General features: G+C 40.1%; 1 protein-coding gene across 2 annotated transcripts in view; it reads right to left on the reverse strand.

The window, feature by feature from the left end:
* The window catches only part of IL31RA (interleukin 31 receptor A), a 71901-nt gene extending 47845 nt beyond the window's left edge, over window positions 1–24056 (reverse strand). Inside the window, exons 1-4 of one of the 2 annotated variants that reach the window (XM_008952738.4) lie at window positions 23121–24056; window positions 15150–15240; window positions 6006–6123; window positions 2482–2663 (exon numbers count right to left, since the gene is read on the reverse strand). In XM_008952738.4, coding sequence (XP_008950986.1) covers window positions 2482–2663; window positions 6006–6123; window positions 15150–15240; window positions 23121–23183 — 454 coding nt within the window. In that variant the 5' untranslated portion in view covers window positions 23184–24056. Of the gene's footprint in view, window positions 1–2481; window positions 2664–6005; window positions 6124–15149; window positions 15241–21194; window positions 22792–23120 lie in introns of those variants that run through there. The other variant, XM_063604451.1, reaches the window with a different exon arrangement.
* Window positions 24057–24258: the final 202 nt, after the last annotated feature.

Here is a 24258-nt window from a genome sequence, read left to right on the forward strand (position 1 = left end):
AAAGGATGTCTGCTTTCAACACTTCTATTCAACACTATACTAAAAGTTCTAGACAAGGCAACTAGACAAGAAAAATAAAACATATCCAGATCATAAAGGAAGAAATAAGATTATGTTTGCAGATGACATGACCTTGTATACAGACAATCCTAAGGAATCCACCTAAAAAATCTATTAGAACCGATAAACAAGTTCAACAAGGTTGCCAATTACCAAATCAATATACAAAAATCAATTGTATTTATATACACTAACAATGAACAATCTGAAAATAAAATTAAGAAAGCAATTCCATTTACAATAGCATTTAAAAGAATAAAATACTTTGGAATAAATTGAACCAAAGAAATGTACAACTTCTGCACTGAAAACTGTAACAAATTAATGAAAGAAACTGAAGGCAGCCTAAATAAATGGAAAGATATTCCATGTTCATGGATTGGAAGATTGTTTATTATGAAGATGACAATATCCGTATTGAAACCACAGCTGACTTCTCTGCAGAAATTGACAAGCTAATACTAAAATTTATATGGAAATGCAAGGGACCCAACAGCTAAAATAATCTTGAAAAAGAACACAGTTGGAGGACTCACTTTCCCAATTTCAAAACTTATCATAAGGCTACAGTAATCAAGACAGTGTGGTATTGGCCTAATTACAAAAATATAGTTCAATGGAATAGAATTGAAGACCCTGAAAAATACCTTACATTTATGGTGAAATAATTGATTTTTACAAAGGTGCCAAGACAATTCAACAACGTGGGATGGGGCCATGGGGTCAGAAATCATCTTTTCAACAAATGATTCTGGGATAACTGGATATCCACATGCAAAAGAATAAAGTTAGACCCCTATTTAACACCATATACAAAAATTAACTCAAAATGGATCAATAATTCAAATGTAGGAACTAAGACTTCAAAACTCTTAGAAAAAACTACAGCAGTAAATCTTTCTGACCTCAGGTTAGGCAATGGTTTCTTAGATATGACACCTAAAGTACAAACAATCAAATAAAAAATATATACATTTTTGACTTCATATAAATATTTTTCTACCTTAACCATTTAAAAAGTAAAAGAAAACCCACAAACAGGGAGGAAATATTTGCAAATTACATATCTGATAAGGAACTTGTGCCAAGAATATATAAAGAATTCTTAAAACTCAACAATAAAGACAACTCAATTATAAATAGGCAAAGGATTTGAATAAGCATTTCTCCAGAGAAGATATACAAATGGCCAATAAACACATGAAAAATGTTCAATATCATTAGACATTGGATAAATGCAAATCAGAACCATAACAAGGTATCACTTCACACCCACTAGGATGGCTATAATTAAAAAAAGATGGACAATAACAAGTGTTGGTGAGGGTATGCAGAAATTGTAACCTTTATAAATTGCCAGTGGGAATGTTAAATGGTGCAGTCACTTTGATAAAGTTTAGCAGTTCTACCAAAAGTTAAACATTGAGTTACCATGTGACTCAGCAATTTCACTAGGTATATATCTAAGAGAATTGAAACATGTCCACACAAAAAATTGTATACAAATATTCACAGCAACATTATTCATAATAATCAAAAGGTAGCAACAAACCAAATGTCCATAAACTGATGTATGGGTAAACAAAATGTGGTATATCCATCCAGTGGAATATTATTTAGCTATAAAAAGAATTAAAGCACTAATACATGCTACAACATTGATGAACCTTGAAAACATTATGCTAAGTGAAAGAAATTAGATAAAAAGACCACATATTATATTTTTATAAAATGTATAGGCAAATCCATACAGGCAGAAAATAGATTAGTGGTTGCCAGAGAATGGAGGAAAGAGAAAACAAAGGATTGGGGACTGACTGCTAATGGGTATGAATTTTCTTTTGAGGGCAATAAAAATGTTCTGAAATTAGACAGTAGTAACATATGTACAACTTTATGAATACGATAAAAACCACTGAACTGTACATTTTAAAAAGGTGAAATTTACATAATGTGAATTATATCTCAATACAGTTATAATTTTAAAAGTATATGGTGAAAATGAGTCTTTGAAAAAGATTTTTTTTAAGTCAGAAGTGGTGAGGCATTTTAAAAAATAATAATTTTATGCTCTTTTCGTTTATGAGCAATGACATTGGCAGGGTGGGGTGGTGGGGAGAGACCTTTTTGTTTCTTTGAGTGCAATTACAAACTACAAGAGGAAACCAGTGGCCCACAAAATAGCTTTTGTTTCTCATTCCTTTTTTCCCATTTGGTGAATCCCTCCCTCCCTCCCTTCCTTCCTTCCCTCCTTCCCCCACTTCCTTTCTTCTTTAATTAGAAGATGAATTTTCTGTATACCCACAACACATATCCTTGAACTTGATGAGCCTACTTTTGAGTCCACAGATACCTCTTGAACAGAGAAGAAGGAGATAAACATTTAATAAAGAGTATATAAGAGTATCAAATAACACTTACCTATGTTCTCTAATCTCCAGTATGTCATATCAGATTTAATTATACCATCTCCATTTTCAGCTTCCACCTCAATGGTATAATTATCTGGGATCGTTATTCTTGGAAGGAAAAAAGAGCACGAAGCACGATTTTCACTTGTAGAACTATTGGTTGTACAATTATCATGTTTTTCTCCAAAAGCGCTTTGAAAGAAAAAGTGATTCAACATGAGTTTAGTACAGTGGTTTGGAAACATAACCATATTTAATGTATTAAGCAGTAATTTGTTAGTTTTTCTCTGGGTTTTCTTGAGAACTGTATAGTCCAGGATATTTGGTTATCCTCTTTCCAAATTCCTTCCTCACCTCCAAGGAAAGGTAAAGGTTACCTGCTTTCTGCCGCCTGAGATGCTTTAGGAGCCATGAAAACCTCTTTGGATCCCTGTAAGCCATGAAAAGCTATAGTTGCAATGCATGTCCTATTGGCAAGAAATCATGAGTAGGTCCCTGAAAACTCCAGATTCTAGCCTTAAAAATTTATTCTTTTACATATGTATGTAAAAATATATTCATATATGTAAGGATTTGTTAAATACATTATGGTAGATACATAAATAGAATGTAAGTCATGGTTTTTAACATACTGTATTTATTGATATGGAAAGATGCATCTACTGCTGGTGAAAAAAAGTAGGATGCATATCATGTATAGAATGATCACAGTTACATAAACATAAAGATATTTACATAACTTTGTGGAGATATCTAGAGAGATCATCAAAATGTTCAAGCTGCTACCCTTGGCAGTGGGATTCTGGGTAACTTTTTACATTCTTTATAATTTTTCAGGTTGAATTTTTGAACATTGGTATATATTGTTTTCAGAAAAATCTTTAAAACAGATAGATAGATGATTGATTAGATATATACTATCAAGCTGTAACTTAATGAAAACAAATACACATATTAGTGGGAATCAGATGGGTGGTTCTAGCTATAGTCCACATGGTTCTGGGGGTTGTGGAGGAGATAAAGCAGGCTGAGAACAGAAAAGAAGGCCCACCTTGCAAGGTACCAGTGTTTGCTGGTGTGTGGGAAGACATATACACATGGAATACATACAGGGAGACATAGACACATAGAATCATGGAATTTTGAAACTAGAAAGGACCTCAAGAGTGGTGGATGGTTATTTTACAGCACAAAAATGGCCTCCAGGGCAATGTGTCGTGGTTATAAGCACAGGTTCTAGAATCAGACCAGGTTTGAATCGTGGCTTTGCCCCTATTAACTGTGTGACTTGGGCAAGTTCTTTAACCTCTCTGTGCCTTAGTTTTCTCATCTGTAAAATGAAGACAGTAATATATCTGTAGCATAGGGTTATGAGGATGAAATGAGCTAATACACATAAGGCACTTTTAAAATGTCCAGCACAGAGTCAATAAATGTGAGCTGTTATTACTATAATTGTAGTTGAATATTTCTGCATTTATTCATGCTGTGACCTTTGAGAAATAACCTTTCTCTCCTTTTCCACACCTCTAGACCTCCTTTCAGCCTCAGTTCAAAAATCACTATCTCCATGAAGGCATCCCCAACTCCCCAGGAAAAATTCTTTCCTATTGTTTCTGGACATCAGAAGGTTTTTGGCTTATTCCATGACCTACTGAAAAGTGCTCCCAGGTAGGCCATCCACAGGGAAACCCTTCCACTTTGCTTGGAAGAGATCCTCTTGGTGATAAATTCACAAAAATGCAAGTGGCCTAGGAGTTCTAGACAGCCTAGCTGGCCTGCGGCCATCAAGGGGAGCTGGGTATAGGCCTGGGGATTCCCAGGCGTTTTCTATTTCTCCATGTCCAACTGGTGATAATAATAACAACCCAAAGGGAAAGATGGAGGAAGAGGGGAAATGTCTCTATAAGACAGAAAAATAGCAGTAAACCTATAAAGGTGCCCAGATTCTCATTCTACTAGCAATTGATATTCAACACTGGGACTAGAACTGACAAATCTGGAAGAAAAGTCATTTGGATCATGGGTTATTGGGCCTTTATCATGCTTATTTTCTAAAACAGGGATAAGCAAACGACAGCCTGTAGGTCAAATATAGCCCATCTCTTGCTCTTGCACAGCTTGTAGGCTTAAGACTATTTACATGCTGTTAATGGTTGAAAAATAAATAAAATGAACAAAAATACTTTGGGGCGTGTGAAAATTATATAAAATTCACATTTCAGTGTCCATGGATAAAGTTTCATTGGAAAGCAGCCGCACCCATTGGTTTATATATTGCCTATAGCTGTATGAGTGCTATAACAGTAGTGTTGAAAAGTTCTGACAGAGACTGATCTCCTTCTTAATATTACTATATTTACTATCTGGCCCTTTAGAAGAGAAATTTGCTGACTCCTGTTTTAAAGCATCTCTCTGACATGGGTTCTCGTAGCTTTATCAGTGCTGCTGAGAATACTGCTTGTTTTTTTCATTTCTTCCACTGAAAACATAAAGTGGACTTCCCTTGCAATGTGAGATTTTGCTTAAAAACAAAGAATTTGGAATCACAGACTGTTTTGAAATGAAAAAGACTAAAGGTCATCTTACAATGCTTCCCAACATGGGCCCCCTTATTCATTATTCACAAGAAGGAAGTAATGAGCTATGTTAAAAATTTTTGTTAAAAAGGACAGGCACGGTGGCTCATGCCTGTAATCCCAGCACTTTTGGGAGCTGAGGTGGGCGGATCACTTGAAGTCCGGAGTTCGAGACCAGCCTGGCCAACATGGTAAAACCCTGTCTCTACTAAAAATACAAAAGTTGGCCAGGTATGGTGGTGTGCACCCATAATTCCAGCTACTTGGGAGGCTGAGGCAGGAGAATCGCTTGAACCTGGGAGATGGAGGTTGTAGTGAGCTGAGATCACACCACTGCACTCCAGCCTGGGTGACAGAGTGAGATTCTGTCTCAAAAAAAAAAGTTTTTTTTTAACCTGCAAATATTTACTTAAAACATCTAGCTTTTGGCTAGAATTATAATTAAAAATTATAAAATTTTCATTCTACAGAATTGGAATAAAGAGGGATGCTTGAGGTAGTAAAAAAAATTGGGGAATCATTGTCCTGTGGAATACTGTTTGACAGAGGTCACACAGCAAATTAGTGGCAGACCATGGGCAATTGCCTGTTAGTTCTGGGTTTACAACCTTACTTACTAGATCTGGATCCAGAAAGAATGAACAGTTTTATAACACATTCTGGAAAGAGGCAGGGTATAGTTGGGTGTAGTAAATAAACAGATTTTTCCACTGTGCTTATAACTGGTGACTCATCTCAGCCAATGGCGAATCCAGGAGGAGGTCAACACTGGCTATGCCTCCCCTCCCTCTGCAGCTCCAGATCCCGTCCACAAGCCACTGGCTGCACACAGTAATCACCCAGAAGCTGTCACTGAGGAAACTTTTTGCTTCATATGGGTTGTGAATCATGAACGAATCAGAAGCCTCTGCCTCCCCCATGCCCTGACTGATAAAACACAAGCTCCTGTACTTACTAAGTTCTCTTAACTGTGTACTGGGTATAACTGGTTTCCTTTCCTGGACTCCAAGTGCAGGTTAAATTTTTCCTATAGTAGTAGACACAGGAAATGTTCTCAGGCTTAGCTGGCAGAGCTAAATAAATTAAACACACACACACACAAACACAAAAATTTCAGTACACAATAAATATTGCCAGCATTGAACATTTTTAATGGAAAATATGCTGATCAAAAGCTAGATTTTTTTGGTTAGTTGCTAGGTATAACCTAGCAATGAGGTTCAATGGAAAGAATCTAACTTCATCTCTTTAATTATTCCCTTTCAAGAGCTAGATTTCTACTTTTTAAGAAATCCCTTTTTACATTCTTACTTAAAAGTAACATTTGAGCAGCAAGCATTTTTAAAACACCAAGAAATACATACAAAGTATTTGTGATATACTCAGTAAAGCATCAAATGGTAGAATCACTCTGGATAATTCATGGGTAACAGATGATGTGGGCATAAGCAAGAATACAACCATGCCACACTTCAACCATGTGTATCAACAATTTTCTTTTCCAGAAGATTGTACAATAGAGAAATTTATGAAATATCTTCAACTGTATCTTCACATCTTAGAAATCTTGCTCCTGAGAGCTCCCCACCCCATAGCATCCACACTTTCATAGGGAAACCAGATACTACCATCTAGAACAGGGACCTAGACCTTTAAGGGGTCCATGGGTAGAATTCAGGGGTCCATGAACTTAAATGGGGAAAATTTACGTCTTTAATTTTCACTAACCTACTGTTGAAATTTAGGATTTCCTTCCATCATAAGTGTAATCAACAAACTACAGTAATAGCATCATTGCCTGTGACTTTGTCACCATTATAAATCACAAATATTTTCATATTATATTTTCGTTGCTGCAGGTACCTTAAAATATTTATATGGTTTGGTTGTGCCCCCACCCAAATCTTAACTTGAATTGTGTCTCCCAGAATTCCCATGTGTTGTGGGAGGACCCAGGGGGAGGTAATTGAATCATGGAAGCTGGTTTTTCCTGTGCTATTCTCATGATAGTAAATAAGTAAATAACCCACGAGATCTGATGGGTTTATGAGGGGTTTGCGCTTTTACTTCTTTCTCATTTTCTCTTGCTGCAGCCATGTAGGAAGTGCCTTTTGCCTCCCACCATGATTCTGAGGACTCCCCAGCCATTGGAACTGTAAGTCTAATTAAACCTCTTTTTCTTCCCAGTCTCGCGTATGTCTTTATCAGCAGCGTGAAAATGGACTAATACAAATATGAAATACTATTATCACTATTTCTGAATTAAGGTAATTATTAATATTAGACCTAAATTAAGGCAATTATTAGGTCTTCTTATTTAATGTGTTAATAAAGAAGACCACATATTACCAGATCACAAATTTGTTTCTTTAATATTTTGATGATTTCATTAATATTTTGATGATTTCATTTCAGTATATTTTGGTATCTTTGTAATGCTATTTATTTTATTTGTGCATTTACAAACATTGTTTTGAGAATCAGCCCATAGACTTCACTAGATGACCAAGGGGTTGATCCTAAACATACACACACACACACACACACACACAAAAACACACATGCACAACTAAGAACTAAGAGCAATTTTAGACTAAGGGCCATGTTCAGCTCTGAGGCTTATACTAACTTCTTTGTTGAGCCTTTGGCAAGATCATAGTCTTAAGAAGCAGGCATTTTTGAGAGAGGAGGGCAACTTCTTAAATTACCTTTATATATCAAAGGAAGGTCTAGCGCTTCCTAGGAAGGAAGTCTCTACCAGACAAGAAGTAGGAAAAAGCTGATCACTTCTAACAAGTAAATATGGGGGCAGGGATGGGGAGGGAATGAAAGGAAGGTAAAGCAAAGAATTCTGATGTCAGTGTTCTTGATAGAGCGGTACAAACATGCAGATGGGTCCCATGCACCAAGGTCATCTGGCTGGTAGCCTATTTCACCAGGTACAGCAAGTGCGGGGGAGGTTGCCAGGCTGTAGTCTAGCAGGATTCCTCAACCGCTGGGCAAGGTATGGGTCCGTGGCCTGTTAGGAACTGGGCCACACAGCAGGAGGTGAGCAGCAGGTGAGCGAGCATTACCGCCTGAGCTCCCCGCCCCCACCCCTACCCCTGCGTCAGAACAGCAGCAGCATTAGATTCTCATAGGAGCTGAACCCTACTGTGAACTGTGCTTGTGAGGGATCTAGGTTGCTCACTCCTTATGAGACTCTAACTAATGCCTGATGATATGAGGTAGAACGGTTTCATCCTGAAACCATCCCCCAACTCCCAACCCCACCCCCTGTCCATGGAAAAATTGTCTTCCATGAAACCGGTCCCTGGTGCCAAAAAGGCTAGGGACCACTAGTCTAGGGGAAGCCTCATGTTCCACTAAGCACCAACTCTATGGTGGCATGGAAGTCCTAACAATGTGCTGGCAGAGGGTGGCCTGGTGCAGCTCGTCATGTGAGCTCTATGCAGGTGAATGTAGCACACAGGGATCCAGAAATTTCCCTGTGCCCTCAAAGTCGGGGGCGAGGATACAGCTGTGAGACTGGACCAGGCCTGGGATGAGGATGAAGCAGCTTCCATTCACAGAGGAACTTCAGGACCATGGACAAACAACTGGAGCATAAGCTGTGGCCCAAAGCACAGGCAAAGCCAGCTGTCCCATGGCAGATGGCAGAGGGGGATCAGACCACACCAGACAGTTCAGGGAAGACAGAGGGCAACACAAGGACTTATTCCCACGCATTCAAGTCTGCAGTCACATAAGCCTTGCTCATATAATCAGACACAATCTTAAGGAGGAGCAGAGGGCAAGGCAGGAACCCCAAAGAGACTGAGCTAGCCAAAGACATCTTAAACCAGAAGAAATGACACAATGTTAACAAATTTAAGTGCTACCCACACCCTCCTCTTTCTCACCCTTGCCTGACTTTCCAGTGGTAAGGGGACTTTAGAAAATGACTCGTTTGATCATAGAAAATAGGGATGTTCCATTTCTCTGCACATCTGAATAATATTATATATATTTCAACTCTGTCAGAGGTATTACCCTATAACAAGAAGGTGGTGTAAAGGGGTTCCAGAATGGGTAGCATTCATTGTTTTGTTTTGTTTAGGTTTGGGATTTTAAAAGGGTTGTAAAAGTGTGTGTTTGTATATACATTCATGTATTTGTTCTATGAACTGAGCATTGTCTACATGGGTAAAGGAGCCACTGAGAATGACAAATGAGGGTGAGGGAGAGCTAGATGGCTTCCTGTTGTGTCAACTTTTCTCGCTCTCTCCAGAGAAGCTGCCTTCCTCCTAGTCCTGCACATGAGCCAGGCACCCACAGCACGCATCCAACAAGCAGTTCAAAGGCTTTCTATCTTTGCTACTTGCACGCTGAAAACCATGAGGAAGCCAGTGATCTCCAGGTCCAAATGCTTAAAAAGACCAAAGTTAACTGGATCTGAATCAAATAATACTGCATGTTACATAGAGATTGAAAGCTACACCATTAACACATTTCTCAAAGAGCCCACACAGCTTGGAACCCTCCCTGAGGACTTTTGGGGTCAGCAAGCAGAATGTTAATAAACCTCATGCCTCCCAACTGTCAGGAGGAAGTGCAAAGTCCTACAAGAGGTGAACCAAGGGTTAGCTTGCAACACCCAGGAGAAATAACTCACACACTGTCCCACTCACTCCCTGTCTCCATGGCTCAGAGATAAGGGCAGTGCGTGTACAGTGCATGTGTGTGTATGGGGGGTGTGTGTAGTGTGCGGTGTGTATGTCATGTGTAAAATGTGTGTGGGGTATGTGTGTGATGTGTGTGGTATGTGTAGTATGTGTGCATAGTATATGTGTGAATGGTGTGTGTGGTATGTGTGTAGTGTGTATGTGTACGTGGTGTGTGTGTAGTGTGTGCAGGGTGTGTGTGGTGTATGTGTGGTATGTGTGTAGTATGTGTGATGTGTTTATAATGCGTATATAGTGTGTGTCCGCTGGAGTGTGTTGGTGTGTGCATGTGGTCTGTGTGTGTGTGGTGTGTATGATATGTTTATGGTGTGTGTGATGTGTTTGTGTGGTATGTGTGACATATATGTGGTGTGTGTGGTATGTTTATGATGTGTGTGTGGTGAGTGTGATGTGTTTGTGTGGTATGTGTGACATATGTGTGGTGTGTGTAGTGTGTGTGATGTGTTTATAGTGTGTGTGTAGTGTGGTGTGTGTAGTATGTTTATGATGTGTGCGTGGTGTGTATGATGTATATGTGCAGTATGTGTGGTGTGTGTGTGTGTAGTGTGGGGTGTGTGGTATGTTTGTGGTGTGTGCGTGGTGTGTGTGATGTATATGTGCGGTGTGTGTGTAGTGTGTGTGGTGTATATGTGTGTCTGTAGTGTGGTGTGTGTGATGTATATGTGTGGTGTGTGTGTGTGGTGTGTCTGTGTGTATATATGTGGATCTATCCTCAGTCTCTGGCCAAGTTTCTTACAAATATTCACAAAGGGGTAGGCTGCCCCACCCCCATTTCGCTCATACTCGTCACACTAACTCGCCGGAGGATTTCAAAGTTGATTCTTGGCCAGAGAACAAGGAAACAAGAAGCCTTTCCCCATTTCCCCAGAATAGTCTTAGTCTTATATCATTCTCATTACGGCCTCCTGCAGTCATATTTTATTTTGTTTCCTTTTCATTCTTGCTCTCCCTTGCGTTGGTTGAACCCAAAGCCAGCCACCAAGATATCAATGGAGGAATAGATCCTCGTGGATCTAAATACACTCCAGTCAAACCTAAGTGAATCCTGCTCTTTCCTGTTCTTCCTTAAATACCTCTCCTAAGCTTCTTCAAAAGCTTTGGTTAACATATATTAGAAGCCATAAGCTAAAAAGAGAGTTAAATATCTGTTTTTCAGAACCGTTAAGTGTCACTAGGTGTCAATGATTTTTGGAGCCACCAGGAGAAGAGTAAGTGGCTCCAAAAATGACTTTCCGCTCAACCCAGGCTGTTCTTATGAGACTACATTTGTTTTTTCCTTACTGGTTGGCACATGGTAAGACAGAACAATAGTCTTACAAAGGCTCTCTTGATATTGGTGTTACAGAAAAGATTTGTGGTAGATAAAATGAATGCTCACCAATATTTCCAGTGCTCATCAATAGGGTGGCCATGGGATTTGCCTTGGCCTTTGCCATGTGAGAGGAAGCGTCCAAGTGCTGGCGCATGACTCTCTTTTCTCTCCTCCTCCTGTTACTGCACGCCTTGAAAATGGATGCTGACATGGTGTGTGTGAGGATAGCAGAGCCCCACCAGCCTGAGCCCCTGCTTACCTGTGATGGACATGTAGTTTGCTGTTTTAAATACTAATATTTTAGGCTTGTTTATTATTACAGCATAAACAACTCTCCCTGACTAATACCTAAATAGCCTGCTCTCTCCAGTATTCTCAGACTTGGAGGAGGAATTTAACAATAGCTTTCCCTAGTTTTGTGTCCTCATGACATTTTAATTCTGCATATGAGGATTTTAGATTCATTTTATCACAGATTAGGGGGTTGAGGGAAACTGGAATAAAATTGAACCAAATCAACAACGTTAGACTTCACTTCTACTTTCTAGATTTTCTTTACCTTTTCCAGTTTCAGTTATCTGGAGTGATTCCACATAGCTGAACGACCTTGGCTCTATGTACTAGAACTGCCTTGGCTGGCAGAGCCTACACATCTGTTGTCCTGCCTTCCTCCTTGTTGGCAATCAGTGTGCCTATTTTAAGTCTTATTCAATTCTCCCTCAGAAGATTGTCACAAACATGGGTAAAATTGTGATGCACAATGAAGAACACTTCACCTCTGTTGCCTTTTTCCCCCTAAACCCAGAAATACTTGTCAGTACTCCTTAAGACTGCCACGGTCATGAATAGTAAGGAAAGACTAAGAACCTGTAACAGACCGGCAGAGACCAGGGAGACATGACAATTCAACGCAATATGGTACCCTAAATTGGATCCTGGAATAGGAAGAAGTCATTCAGGCTCAGCATAGTGGCTCGCGCCTGTAATCCCAGCACTTTGGGAGGCCAAGATGGGCGGATCACGAGTTCAGGAGTTGGAGACCAGCCGGGCCAACATGGTGAAACCCCATCTCTACTAAAAATACAAAAATTAGCCAGGCATGGTGGCACACGCCTATAATCCTATCTACTCAGGAAGCTGAGGCAGGAGAATTGCTTGAACCCAGGAGGCAGAGGTTGCAGTGAGCTGAGATTGCACCACTGAACTCCACTCCAGCCAGGGCGACAGAGCGAGACTCCATCTCAGAAAAAAAAATTAAAAATAAAGTAGAAAGAAGTCATTCATGGAAAAAACTAGTGAAATCCAAATAAAATTTGGAATTTAGTCAATAGTAATGTGCCAAAATCAATTTCTTAGTTTTGGCAAATTTTTATTGTATTATAAGATAGTAACAATGGATAAACTGGATGAGGGTAGAAAGGAACTCTCTATGCTATTTTCACAGTTTTCCTATAAATCTAAAATTAGTCAAAATAGAATTTTTATTTTATAAATACAAACAACTGAAGGTTAGGCTTGCTGGTCACTCCCATCTGTCTTTCCCTATACCCTCAAAATACGAACCATAGCAATATTCCCCTATTTCTAGAAATAAGGGGAAAAACATTCATCACTTCCTCTAAGAAAAATTGGGAGAATGTTCTTGCTTATCAGAGAATTTCCCATACGCAAGAGGAACATTTTCCAAAATTATAGAGATGTTCTCCATCTCCCTCCTTCCCTCTATACTCATATCACTTTGGTGCTGTTGCAAAGTCAGTGTTTTGAAAAATATCTTGACATAGAAGAAGAGCAAGGCTGAGCAGGACCAAGGGAAGGATATTCTAGATGAAAAGAATGGTGGATATTGGAGCCAGTTGTAGGAGCTGGTATATGTACAACATAGGAAGAGTGGAAAACAGAGACAGAAGACAGAAAAAGACAAGTGGAGGGAAAGGGTGACTTGATAGGAGCCACAGTGTCTGTAATTAGAAGTTTAGATTAGATAACTGGGAGCAATTGCTGATGAGAGGGAGAGCAATAGTCCTGCCTGCCTGTATCATCTATTTTCTATCACAGCAGTCCCCTACATTTTGGCACCAGGGACCAGTTTTGTGGAAGATAATTTTTCCATGGACCTGGGGTACGGGTGGTTTCGGGATGAAACTGTTTCACCTCAGATCATCAGGCATTAGATTATCATAAGGAGCACACAACCTATTAATAGATCCCTCATATGCACAGTTCACAATAGGGTTCGTGCTCCCATGAGAATCTCATGCCGCTGCTGATTTGACAGGAGGCGGAGCTCAGGCAGTAACTCTGGCTCACCAGCAGCTCATCTCCTGCTGTGTGGCCCAGTTCCTAACATGGTCTGCAGCCTGGGGGTTGGGGACCCCTGGTCTATCAAGCTCCTGAGTGCCACAGGTGTAACCCCAAGGGGCTAAGGCAGGCCATGCCAGGACAGAAGTCTGAAGGCATTCTCATTATCTCTGGGTCATGACTGCCCTCTTGGTGACCCCAATTAGTACATGTTATAGGCTAAATTATGTCTCTCCAAAATTCATATAATGAAGTCCTAACCCCCAGTACCTCAAAATGTGATTATATTTGGAGATAGAGCACTTGAAGAGGTAATTAAGTTAAAATGGGACCATTATGATGGGCCCTAATCCAATCTGACTGGCATCCTTAGGAGGAGGAGAGACACCAGGGTTGTGTGGGCACAGAGGGATGACCATGTGAAGAGGCAGCAAAAGGAAGGCCACCTGCAAACCAGCCCTGCTGCCACCTTGACACTGGACTTCCAGCCTCCAGAACCATGAGAAAATAAATTTCTGTTGCTTAAGCCATCCAGTCTGAGGTATTTTGTTATGGCAGCCCAAGCACACGAATACACTACATGACGCCTTCCCCACCTTCCCACTACCAGACCAGTGTCTCTGCTCTTAATATTGTTTTAAACTTAAGATATAATCAAACAAATGGATCTTAGATCTACAAGCTATTGTATGGATATCAGGCCTGTAGTCTTGAGTTGGAACACTATAGAAATGTTGTTTCATTATTTCCCTTTATGGCAAATAGTATGAAAACTGCTTATTTTTGTATTTATGTATGTGTATTATATGAAGCCATAACAACAACACAAAAACTATGGAGATAAGCACTTCCTATTATAGTAGTTCCCTCTTATCTATGGTTTTACTTTCTGTAGTTTCAGTTACTAGTGATCAACGCCATCTGAAAATGGGTGAGTGCAGTACAATGAGATATTTAGAGAGAGAGAGACCACATTCACATAACTTTTTTTTTTTTTTTTGAGACAAGGTCTTGCTCTGGCCCAGGCTGGAGGGCCGTGGCACAATCTAGGCTCACTGCAACCTCCGCCTCCCAGGTTCAAGTGATCTTCCCACCTCAGCCTCCCAAGTAGCTGGGATTACAAGCGTGAGCCACCATACTCGGTTAATTTTTGTATTTTTAGTAGAGACGGGGTTTTACCATGTTGGTCAGGCTGCTCTCGAACTCCTGACCTCAAAAAATCTGCCCGCCTCAGCCTCCCAAAGTGCTGGGATTACAGGCATGAGCCACTGTGCCAGACCTCACCTAACTTTTATTAAATTGTTATAATGGCTCCATTTTATTATTAGTTATTGTTTTAATCTCTTCATGCCTAAATGTACCTAAACTTCATCATAGGTATATATGTGAAGGAAAAATGTACTATATATAGGGTTTGGTACTATCCACAGTTTCAGGCATCCACTGAGGATCTTGGAACATATTCCCCCACAGATAAGGAGAGACTACTATATTCTAAAACAGTAGATCTCAGCATTTTTGGGGTTGTATCTCCGTTTGAAAATATGGTAAGCCATCTTGCCACATTTGCACATGCATGAGTATATGTGAAATTGCATGCATGTGTGCACACATAGACACACACACAAATTCAGGGTGTTCACAAGTCCCCTTTTCTATCTGTGGATGTCCATAATCCAGGTGTCGCTTTAAAGTTAACAACTCTTGTCCAAAGAAGGCAATAATAATCACATGATCTGTAAAAGGGCCCAGGTCAACCTACCTGCCAGGCTGAATTTGCAGAGTGAAGGGAGCATCCACAGTGCCCAGGTCCACATCATCCCCACGTTAACACATGAAGGCTGGGGAGAGAGCTGAAAATGACATCAGTCAAGAGTTGGTTTGCTTCATATCTCTTTTCAAAAGCTCTATTTCCAATGGCAAATAGATTCTGGGGATTTTGGAAGGAGGAAGGATCCTATTTTATTTTATTTGTTGACTATCATCACCTAGATCCTTCATAATTACTTCATCAACCCCAGTCAGCATTTTAAAGATTTGCAATTACGACACGTTTTCCTTTCATCCATAGTCTACTCCACTATGTCTTATGAAAAGTATACCAACTACCAAGAATATGCTCCAGAAAAAAAAAAAATGAGTATGTGCAGCTATGAGGCCATCCTCTGGCCCTTGCCTCAGTGCCTAGGCCCTCCAGCCAAATGGAACAACTCACAGTTTTGCTAAGCACCACGCTATCTCACATCTCCATGCTCTATGCATGCCCACAGTGCTCCTTTCCCCTTATTTCTGACAAATTAATCACCTTTCCAGACTCATTTCAAGGCTCTCCTTCCCTAAGACGCCCTCTCCGAATTCCCGCATGGAGATGCCAGTTGGTCCCTCCTTTGTGCCCCACGCCCCACTATATCATGTGTCCTACAGCATCTGCCACAAGAATGGTGGTCAGCAATTTACCTGACGGCTTCCCTACATACAGGGACCTTCTTAAGAGTGGAACCTCTCTTCTTCCTCTTTGAAGCCTTGGTATCTAAGGCAGTGCCTGGTACCTGGTAGACAATACTGTTTGTGGCATTTACTTATTTATTGGAACAAAAAGAATGCTGGCTCTTCATCTCATCTAAGATGAGATGGTGGGATAGTCTAAGAATAAAGCAAATGTAAAACCAGTAATTCATTTCAGGAAGAAATAAATGATGTTACATTTTCATCTGCCAGATCATTATAGAAAAAAAAAGAAAAGGGTTCTTTACAAAATAAGTTACTTTAGAAAAATGTGCATGCAGGATTTCTGGAGAAAATTAAAGGGATAACATTTTCTCACATATGAACCAACTGAAATCCTTAGCGAATTGGAAATGCCTAAGATAATAAAGATAGCCATTTTGATTTAAATGGGTATATAACTCAAAGGGAAACATTTCAATTTTTCAATGAAGAAAAAAGGTGTCTTTAAAAATAACTATAACACTAAGAACATTCTTTTTGTGTCTAATTATTCAGAATGTTGTCTTAATCTTCTCCATCTGTTAAGAAGAAGACACGCCTTTAGTCCTAGCTCACATTATTTACAAGTCCTAAAAGCACATTAAAAAGGAAGGCTATGAAAGCCAAGATGCTGGCAGTCTTAATAAGTGAATCAATGAATAATAATAGATGCTAAAACTAAAATTGCTATTCTGACAAGCGGTTTTGCATTTAAAATCTTATCAATATTAAATGTTGAATAAAATATTAAAATATTTTTAAGTTAATGGTAATTATTGCTTGACTCCTTTACAATAAAAATACTCAGCTATTATTTGTGAAATTTTAAAAAAAAACCTTAGAAAAAAATCAGCAGTACTAAATCATCCCAGAGACAAAACAGGAAAAGTTACAGTAGTTGAAAAGTGTAGCATTCTAGAAATTGAGACTGCCTGAGTTGTGGTCCTGGCCCTCTCACAAACAAACTGGTGACCTCAGGCATTCTTCTATGTGTTCAGCACTGTCCCAGCCATGTGTTAGGTGGTTGGAATCAAAGAAGAGCACATCTCTGACCTCAAAGAGCTCATATTCTAGTTCAGTGATTTTTAACAAAGGGAAGGGAGAAAAGGATGGAGAGGATAGCAGGAATATTTTTGGAAACTACCAATTTCAGAGTGAACTGCTGTTACTGAGGACTCTCATGTCATATTTCTGCAGTAGGTTTGAACAGAAATGGGTTAAGAACCACTGGTCCACTTGCAGAGACAGAAGCCTGGACAGTAGTCTCATATATCACATAGTAAGTATAGTTACAATAGTGAAATGAGCGCAAAGAGCATCTAAAAAGAGAAATGAGCTAATGACTGTGGGAAGTCAACAAGCCTTGCCATTAGGATGAAATCTCTCATTCTAATACTTGCTTGTCCTCCACAGCCTTTCCCACATTCTCCTCTCACCACAAAAAGGACTGCTTGCTGGTAAAAAATGTGAACAAAGGCTGGGCGCAGTGGCTCACAACATGTAATCCCAAGACTTTGGGAGGCTGAGGTGGGCAGATCACTTGAGGTCAGGAGTTCAAGACCAGCCTGAGCAACATGGTGATACCCCATCTCTACAAAACACACAATAAAATCAGCCGGGTATGGTGGCATGTGCCTGTAGTCTCAGCTATTTGGGAGGCTAAGATGGGAGGCTGGCTTGAGCCTGGGAGGTTGAGGCTGCAGTGAACTGTGATCTCATGACTGCACTTCAGCCTGGGCCACAAAGTGAGACCCTGTCTCAAAAAAAAAAAAAAAAAAATGCAAAAAGGTGAGATGCCTCCCAGGGGCTTAGAAATAAGTCCAGTAGAGAGTTCAAGGTGACCCTGGTTATCTGTGGTGGGTAGATGTGCAGTCGATAAGCTTGAGTTCATTCAGGACTCCAGCCAAAGAAACCTGTGTATAATCTCAAAGAGTTGGATTTGGAAAACCTTCATTATCATTTAGTTGCGGGAATCTACTCAACTAATTGTATCCTAAACTGAAGACTTTGAGGAAAGAAAGGAGAGGTCACCTTAGAATGTAAAATATTGATGGTTAAAAAAGACAGAAGTTGGCAGTTTTTATCCAGTACTATCTACGAAAGGAAATTATGAAATTTCCTGTCACTGGAGCGAAAGACTCTGACAGGGCAGCCACAAGACCTCACCACGAACCTGATGAAAGATACTTCAAAACCCCGAATCTCCCTTTCTGATTGCTCTGATTCTCTGATGCCCTCTCTGATTACTAATTTAACGGAAGAAGGCCCTGAACAAAGAATATGAGCCTTCCAGGCATTAGAAAGACTATTTCTTATTGGTTTCAATATATCAGTCTCTTGAAGACTTAAATGAGGTGAATCAGCCTCCCCAAATCTGGGCCGTAAGAAATTCCCAAAGATTCTGCTGTGCTCTTGAGGAGAGCCATCAATCATTTCCTGCATCCCTGGGTCATCAGCCTTAACTTTGAAACGCAGCAGTTTTGAATAACTGGTCTTCAAAAAGGGGTCATTTCCTAGAAACAATCTCACATTGGTGGGATCTCATTTGAGTACAGCATTTAGCAGAGCTCTATAAAATCTTGCAACAACACTACAAATGTGCCATATTGAACTAAAAGACTCTTAGAATATATAGTGATGCCACTTAAGTAACTAGTGGTGTCCTATGCTTAAAGATGTTGGCCAGGCGTGGTGGCTCATGCCTGTAATCCCAGCACTTTGGGAGGCCAAGGCAGGCAGATCACTTGAGGTCAGAAGTTTGAGACCAGCCTGGCCAGTATGGCAAAACCCCATCTGAACGAAAAATACAAAAATTAGCTGGGCAAGGTAGCCCACACTTGTAATCCCAGCTACTCAGGAGGCTAAGGCAGGAGAATTGCTTGAACTCAAGAGGCAGAGGTTACAGTGAGCAGAGGTTGTGCCACTGCACCCCAGCCTGGGTTACAGACCAAGGCTCCATCTTAAAACAAACAAACAAACAACAACAAAACCAACAACAAAAGAGATGTAAACCTAGTAGCAGCTACTCTTTGGAGTAGAACGACTGCAAACAAATCTAAGCACTTATTACTGGCTACCAGCAGTGGCTGGGAACACAGCGAGAAGAAAGCAAAGACGGAAGCTACTGCCTCTGCTGGGAAATGCTACACATTTCAGCATGTTAAATTATCCCTGCCTCCCCACATTCGGTCTCACAGGACCAAAGCAAAGGAAATAGAGTGTGGCTGTTTTACTCCCACGCAATCCCCCATCAAATGGATACTTCACAGGGTGCTCTTTGGCCATTCAGCTCCCACTCAAGGCTGTGTCCTGGATGCTGAGCTTCATTTCATTTCACTTGTACAAGAATGTACCACTACGTGATTTTCCCAGGGCTTGCCTTCCTTTGGTTCATTCATTCATACATTCACTCAGCTACTATTTGTTGATTCTCATTCTGTGCCAAACACTATCTCCTGCAGTATAGAACTGGGTTTTTAAAGAATGGCAAACCAGGAGTTCAAGACTAGTCTGGGCAACATAGCAAGACTCTGTCTCTAAAAAATATATATATATATTTTTTAAATTATCTGAGTGTCATGGTGCACACCTGTAGTCCTAGCTACACGGGAGGTTGAGGTGGGACAATCGCTTGGGCCCAGGAGTTTGAAGCTGCAATGAGCTATGATCACACCACTGCACTCCAGCCTGGGCAGCAGAGGGAGACTGTCTCAAATAAAAAAATAAAAAATGGCAAAGAAGAGGGAGTAACTTCTAGGGCCAGCACTATGGCCATAAGTTCAAGCACCTGTAGACTCATAACACTGAGAGGGAGGTAGCCAAGCGATGCACTGCTCAGCCTCTCTCAGTGCCTCAGAATTCCTCAAGACACACAGGACTTGGTTTATAGTTTTACTTTCACTGATCAAGTAGAAGGGTGCCCTGTTCTCAGTCTCTTTTAAATGTTTATTTGGAGCTTGCAGTAATGATAATAGTCGCAATAATAATGGCCTTAGATTTACAAGCACTTTCATGTATACTGTCTCCTTAGATTCTTGTCACCCTTCAGGTAAATGAGACAGATATTTTTATATTTTCTATTTATATATTTTCTATTTATAGTTGCATATTTTATATTTTATTTCTTTTTTTTTTTTTCTGGAGATGGAGTCTCACTCTGTCACCCAGACTGGAGTGCAGTGGTGCAGTCTCGGTTCACTGCAACCTCTGCCTCGCGGGTTCAAGTGATTCTCCTGCCTCAGCCTCCCAAGTAGCTGGGACTACAGGTGCCTGCCAACAGGCCCAGGTAATTTTTGTATTTTTAGTAGAGACAGAGTTTCGCCATGTTGGCCAGGCTGGTCTCAAACTTCTGACCTCAGGTGATCCACCTGCCTCAGCCTCCCAAAGTGGTGGGATTACAGGTGTGAGCCACTTTGCCCGGCCAGCATATTTTAAATTTTATTTCTATATTATGTTTTAGGTTAAATCAAATGAAATTGCTATTTTTATTAAGTCAAAAACAGTTAAATATTGGCAATTTCAGCCTAATAAAATAATGACATCCTTACTTTTTGGATGAGGATATTGATTATATATACATTGCCCAAGATGAGATTGCGAGCTGTCAGATGACTACCTCCAGTTTCAAAGTCTATAAATCCATTTGGGTTGTGGGCTGCCTTCATTTAAAGAACATTCTGAGACAGCCACTAGTGAGACTGGCAAAAGCACTATCATGTTGGAACAGTGACAGCCTGCAAAGTGCTAACTACACTATACAAATTACATCCTGTACTTCTAAAAATCCGTGTAGGGTTTGTATTACTCATCTCTAGTTTACAGATATGGAATCTGAGGCCAAGAGATATCATGTAAATGGTCCAAAAATAATAGTTTTATGTAAGCAGCATAAATGAGATTCAAACTCACGACTGTCTTATTCCAAACCTGGACTCTTTCCACTAAAATCATGTGGTAGCTATTAGTGATTTACTCTCTCTCAGCTCTCCTGCCATGAAATACCAGTACACACAAGGATTTTCCTCTGAATCCTCTAGGTCTAATTTTCTTTAGCCTAGAGTTTCCTGAAAGATAAATCCATTATTTCAGATATTTTCCCCAATCCTTCACCTCTAACACTCACGATTCTCCATTCTGATCTCAGCATTTTAAAATATTGCCTGCCAAAAGATTAGATTCCCTTAACTATCAACAACCAGTTCAAGGAGAAATTCATGTGGTGGGTCTGAGCCATAATTTCACTGAAGAAAACAGAAAAAGACTTTTACAGAGTAGAAAAAGATGATCAAACTATCACTCTTCTAAATGAGTTAGCACTCACCTTCATGTATCAGGGGATGTTCCACAGATGTTCTGCTGGCTCAAAGGATTTGCATCAAAGGCAACTCCACCTCCCACAGCACAAGTCAGGACAGGAAGAACAATCTGGACTTTAATTTATCCACACTAAGATGTGGGAGTGTTTCCACTCTGATTGTCTGGGAGCTTTTCTTGTGCTTTTAAGCCCAGCCCAAGTCAAAGTGGCACTTACCCACTTATGCTGGGAAATGGATTGCATTATTGTTAACTAAAAACAAAAGCAAAAACAAAAACACTCAACTCTACAAAAAAAAAAAAAGGATCATCTGAAAGACCAGAAACAACTAAAAGAAGTGACTAACTTTTCAATTTTCTCTTCAGGAAGTCCTTACAAATGTGGTAATAGCTGAAACAGTGAGAGTATCTTTAGCTTGAAATGAGAAATACGCAATCATGTTAACTGTCTTTAGACAATGAAGGAGATGAAGGAAAGAAAATAATGGTAGCTGACTCCAAAAAGAGGCTTACAAATTCTTATTTACGTCTAAAGGAAAACACACTGAACTGAGAAACCAGAGCTTCAGTTTAGCCACTAGTAATAATCATCATTAATAATTTGTGGAGCTCTTACTGTGTGTCAGGCATAGTACTACGAACTTCACATTAATTATCTCTTAATCTTCACAACAATCCTATAACATCAGGAGTATTTTTATTCCCACTTTATAGGCAAGGAAACTGAGGTCAAAACAGTAAGCAACATGTCCTACATGGGTGGTGGAGCCAAGACTTGAACCAAGGCAGCCTGACTCTCAGTTTCCTAGCAATCAAAGGTTCAAATTAGATTATTTCTAGGATCCCTTCTAGTACCACAATTTTGCAGCCTTTTGTAATGGACTGACAAAACCACGAGAAATAAATAGACCGGGGAAGAGATTATGATGCAAAAGGAAAGAAAACTAAGTTTTAAAACAAGCTATGCTTTCCAGCCCCACATTTTAATTTTTAACCCATTCCCCATCTTCCTTAGGCAATGTTCCACTAAGTAGGAGGAATAAGGGGGAGAAAGAGAGCTAGTCTTTTACCTAGCAGATTATAATTATGAGATATTTAAAATTCCAGCCAGGCGTGGTGGCTCACGCCTGTAATCCCAGCACTTTGGGAGGCTGAGGCAGGCGGATCACCTGATGTCAGGAGTTCGAGACCAGCCTGACCAACATGGCAAAACCCCGTCTCTACTAAAAATACAAAAAAATTAGTCAGGCATGGTGGCAGGCACCTGTAATCCCAGCTACTCGGGAGGCTGAGGCAGGAGAATCGCTTGAACCCGGGAGGCAGAGGTTGCAGTGAGCCAAGATCATGCCATTGTACTCAAACCTGGCGACAAGAGTGAAACTCTGTTTCAAAAAATAAATAAAATAAAATTCCATTATAACATACTATAGAGAAAAGCTAAATGCTAGCACAAAAATAGCAAGCATTTCTTGAATTTATTCAACCAATACTTAGTAAACACCTATTACATGCATAACAGCTCACTAAAGGTGTTGTGTATTAAATAGAATTCTGGTTAAGACAAGACCAATTGAGTATATACATTTATCTCCACTCTCTCAGGAAACCCCACAAAAATTATGGCAAAGGTATAGAACCACAAGACAAAACAAATGGGAAGAGGCAACAGCAAATAAGAGATGTCAACAAACCTTTGGAAAAAGAGAAATGAATCAAGCCATAACTGAACTGGTAAAGATGAGAAAGCAGAAACCTAGAAATGCCTAATAAGGTTGCCAACAAGAAGCAAACATAATTATGCCACAGAATCTCATACGGCTCAGGATTTGAGACACTAGGTAGGTAAAATCAACCCTCATTACTCACAGCTTCCTTATTTGTGAATTCACCTACTTGCTAGGAATTATTTGTAACCCCCCAAATCAATACTCACAATGTTTTGCGGACATTCACAGACACATGCCGTGGTGAAAAACTTGAGTTGCCTGATGCACATTCCCAGCTGAGGTGGAACAAGCTGACACTCTGCCTTCCTGTCTCAATTTTCATACTGCACACACATGTCTTTTCATGGTCTATTTAGTGACATGCTGGTTATTACTATTTTTTTTTTTTTTGCAATTTTTTGCCTTTTACGAGTGATTTTGCTGTTTCGAATGCCCCCCAAGCAGAGTGCTGGAGTGCTGTCTGGTGTTCCTAAGCAGAAGGAGGCTGTGCCTCATGGAGAAAATATGTGTGTTAAATAAGCTCTATTCAGGCATGAGTCATAGTACTGTTATTAGCCATGAGTTCAATGTTGATGAATCAACAATGTATATTAAATAAGGTGTCTTTAAACAGAAACACACACAAAACAAGGTTATGTATTGATTAGCTGACAAAAATGTTGTGACCAGAGGCTCACAGGCACCTAACTCTATATTTCCCTCACAGAGAATAATTCAGTATTTTCTTTTTTTCTTTCTTTTTTTTTTTTCTGAGACAGAGTTTCGCTCTTGTTGCTTAGGCTGGAGTGCAATTGCGCCATCTCAGCTCACCGCAACCTCCACCTCCCGGGTTGAAGTGATTCTCCTGCCTCAGGCCAGCCTCCCATGTATCTGGGATTACAGGCATGCGCCACCAAGCCCAGCTGATTTTGTATTTTTAGTAGAGACGGGGTTTCTCCATGTTGTTCAGGCTGGTCTCAAACTCCTGACCTCAGGTGATCCACCTGCCTCGGCCTCCCAAAGTGCTGGGATTACAGGCATGAGCCACCACGCTCAGCAGTATTTTCTAATTCAGTGTTCGTGGTGACTTTATTGAACATAATTGCCAGGAATAATGAGAATTGACTATACCTCTGAAACAAAAATCATAAGATTGGTTGAAAATCTGAAAAAGAAACAGACTACCTAATCCTAACCCCACAAAGCCAAATTCATTAAATTTCTCCCATCCCAACAGCAGATGGGGGGGAAAAAACTTGAAAGAAAGGCAATGCAGAAAGCAGAATATTTTTTAAAAGAAATATTACTTAAACCTTCATAGAAAATAAGAAAAAATGTTGTACCCACAAAATATGAATAGGATGC

Source organism: Pan paniscus, chromosome 4 (genome assembly GCF_029289425.2).
Source record: "Pan paniscus chromosome 4, NHGRI_mPanPan1-v2.0_pri, whole genome shotgun sequence".
NCBI classification, from domain to species: domain Eukaryota; kingdom Metazoa; phylum Chordata; class Mammalia; order Primates; family Hominidae; genus Pan; species Pan paniscus.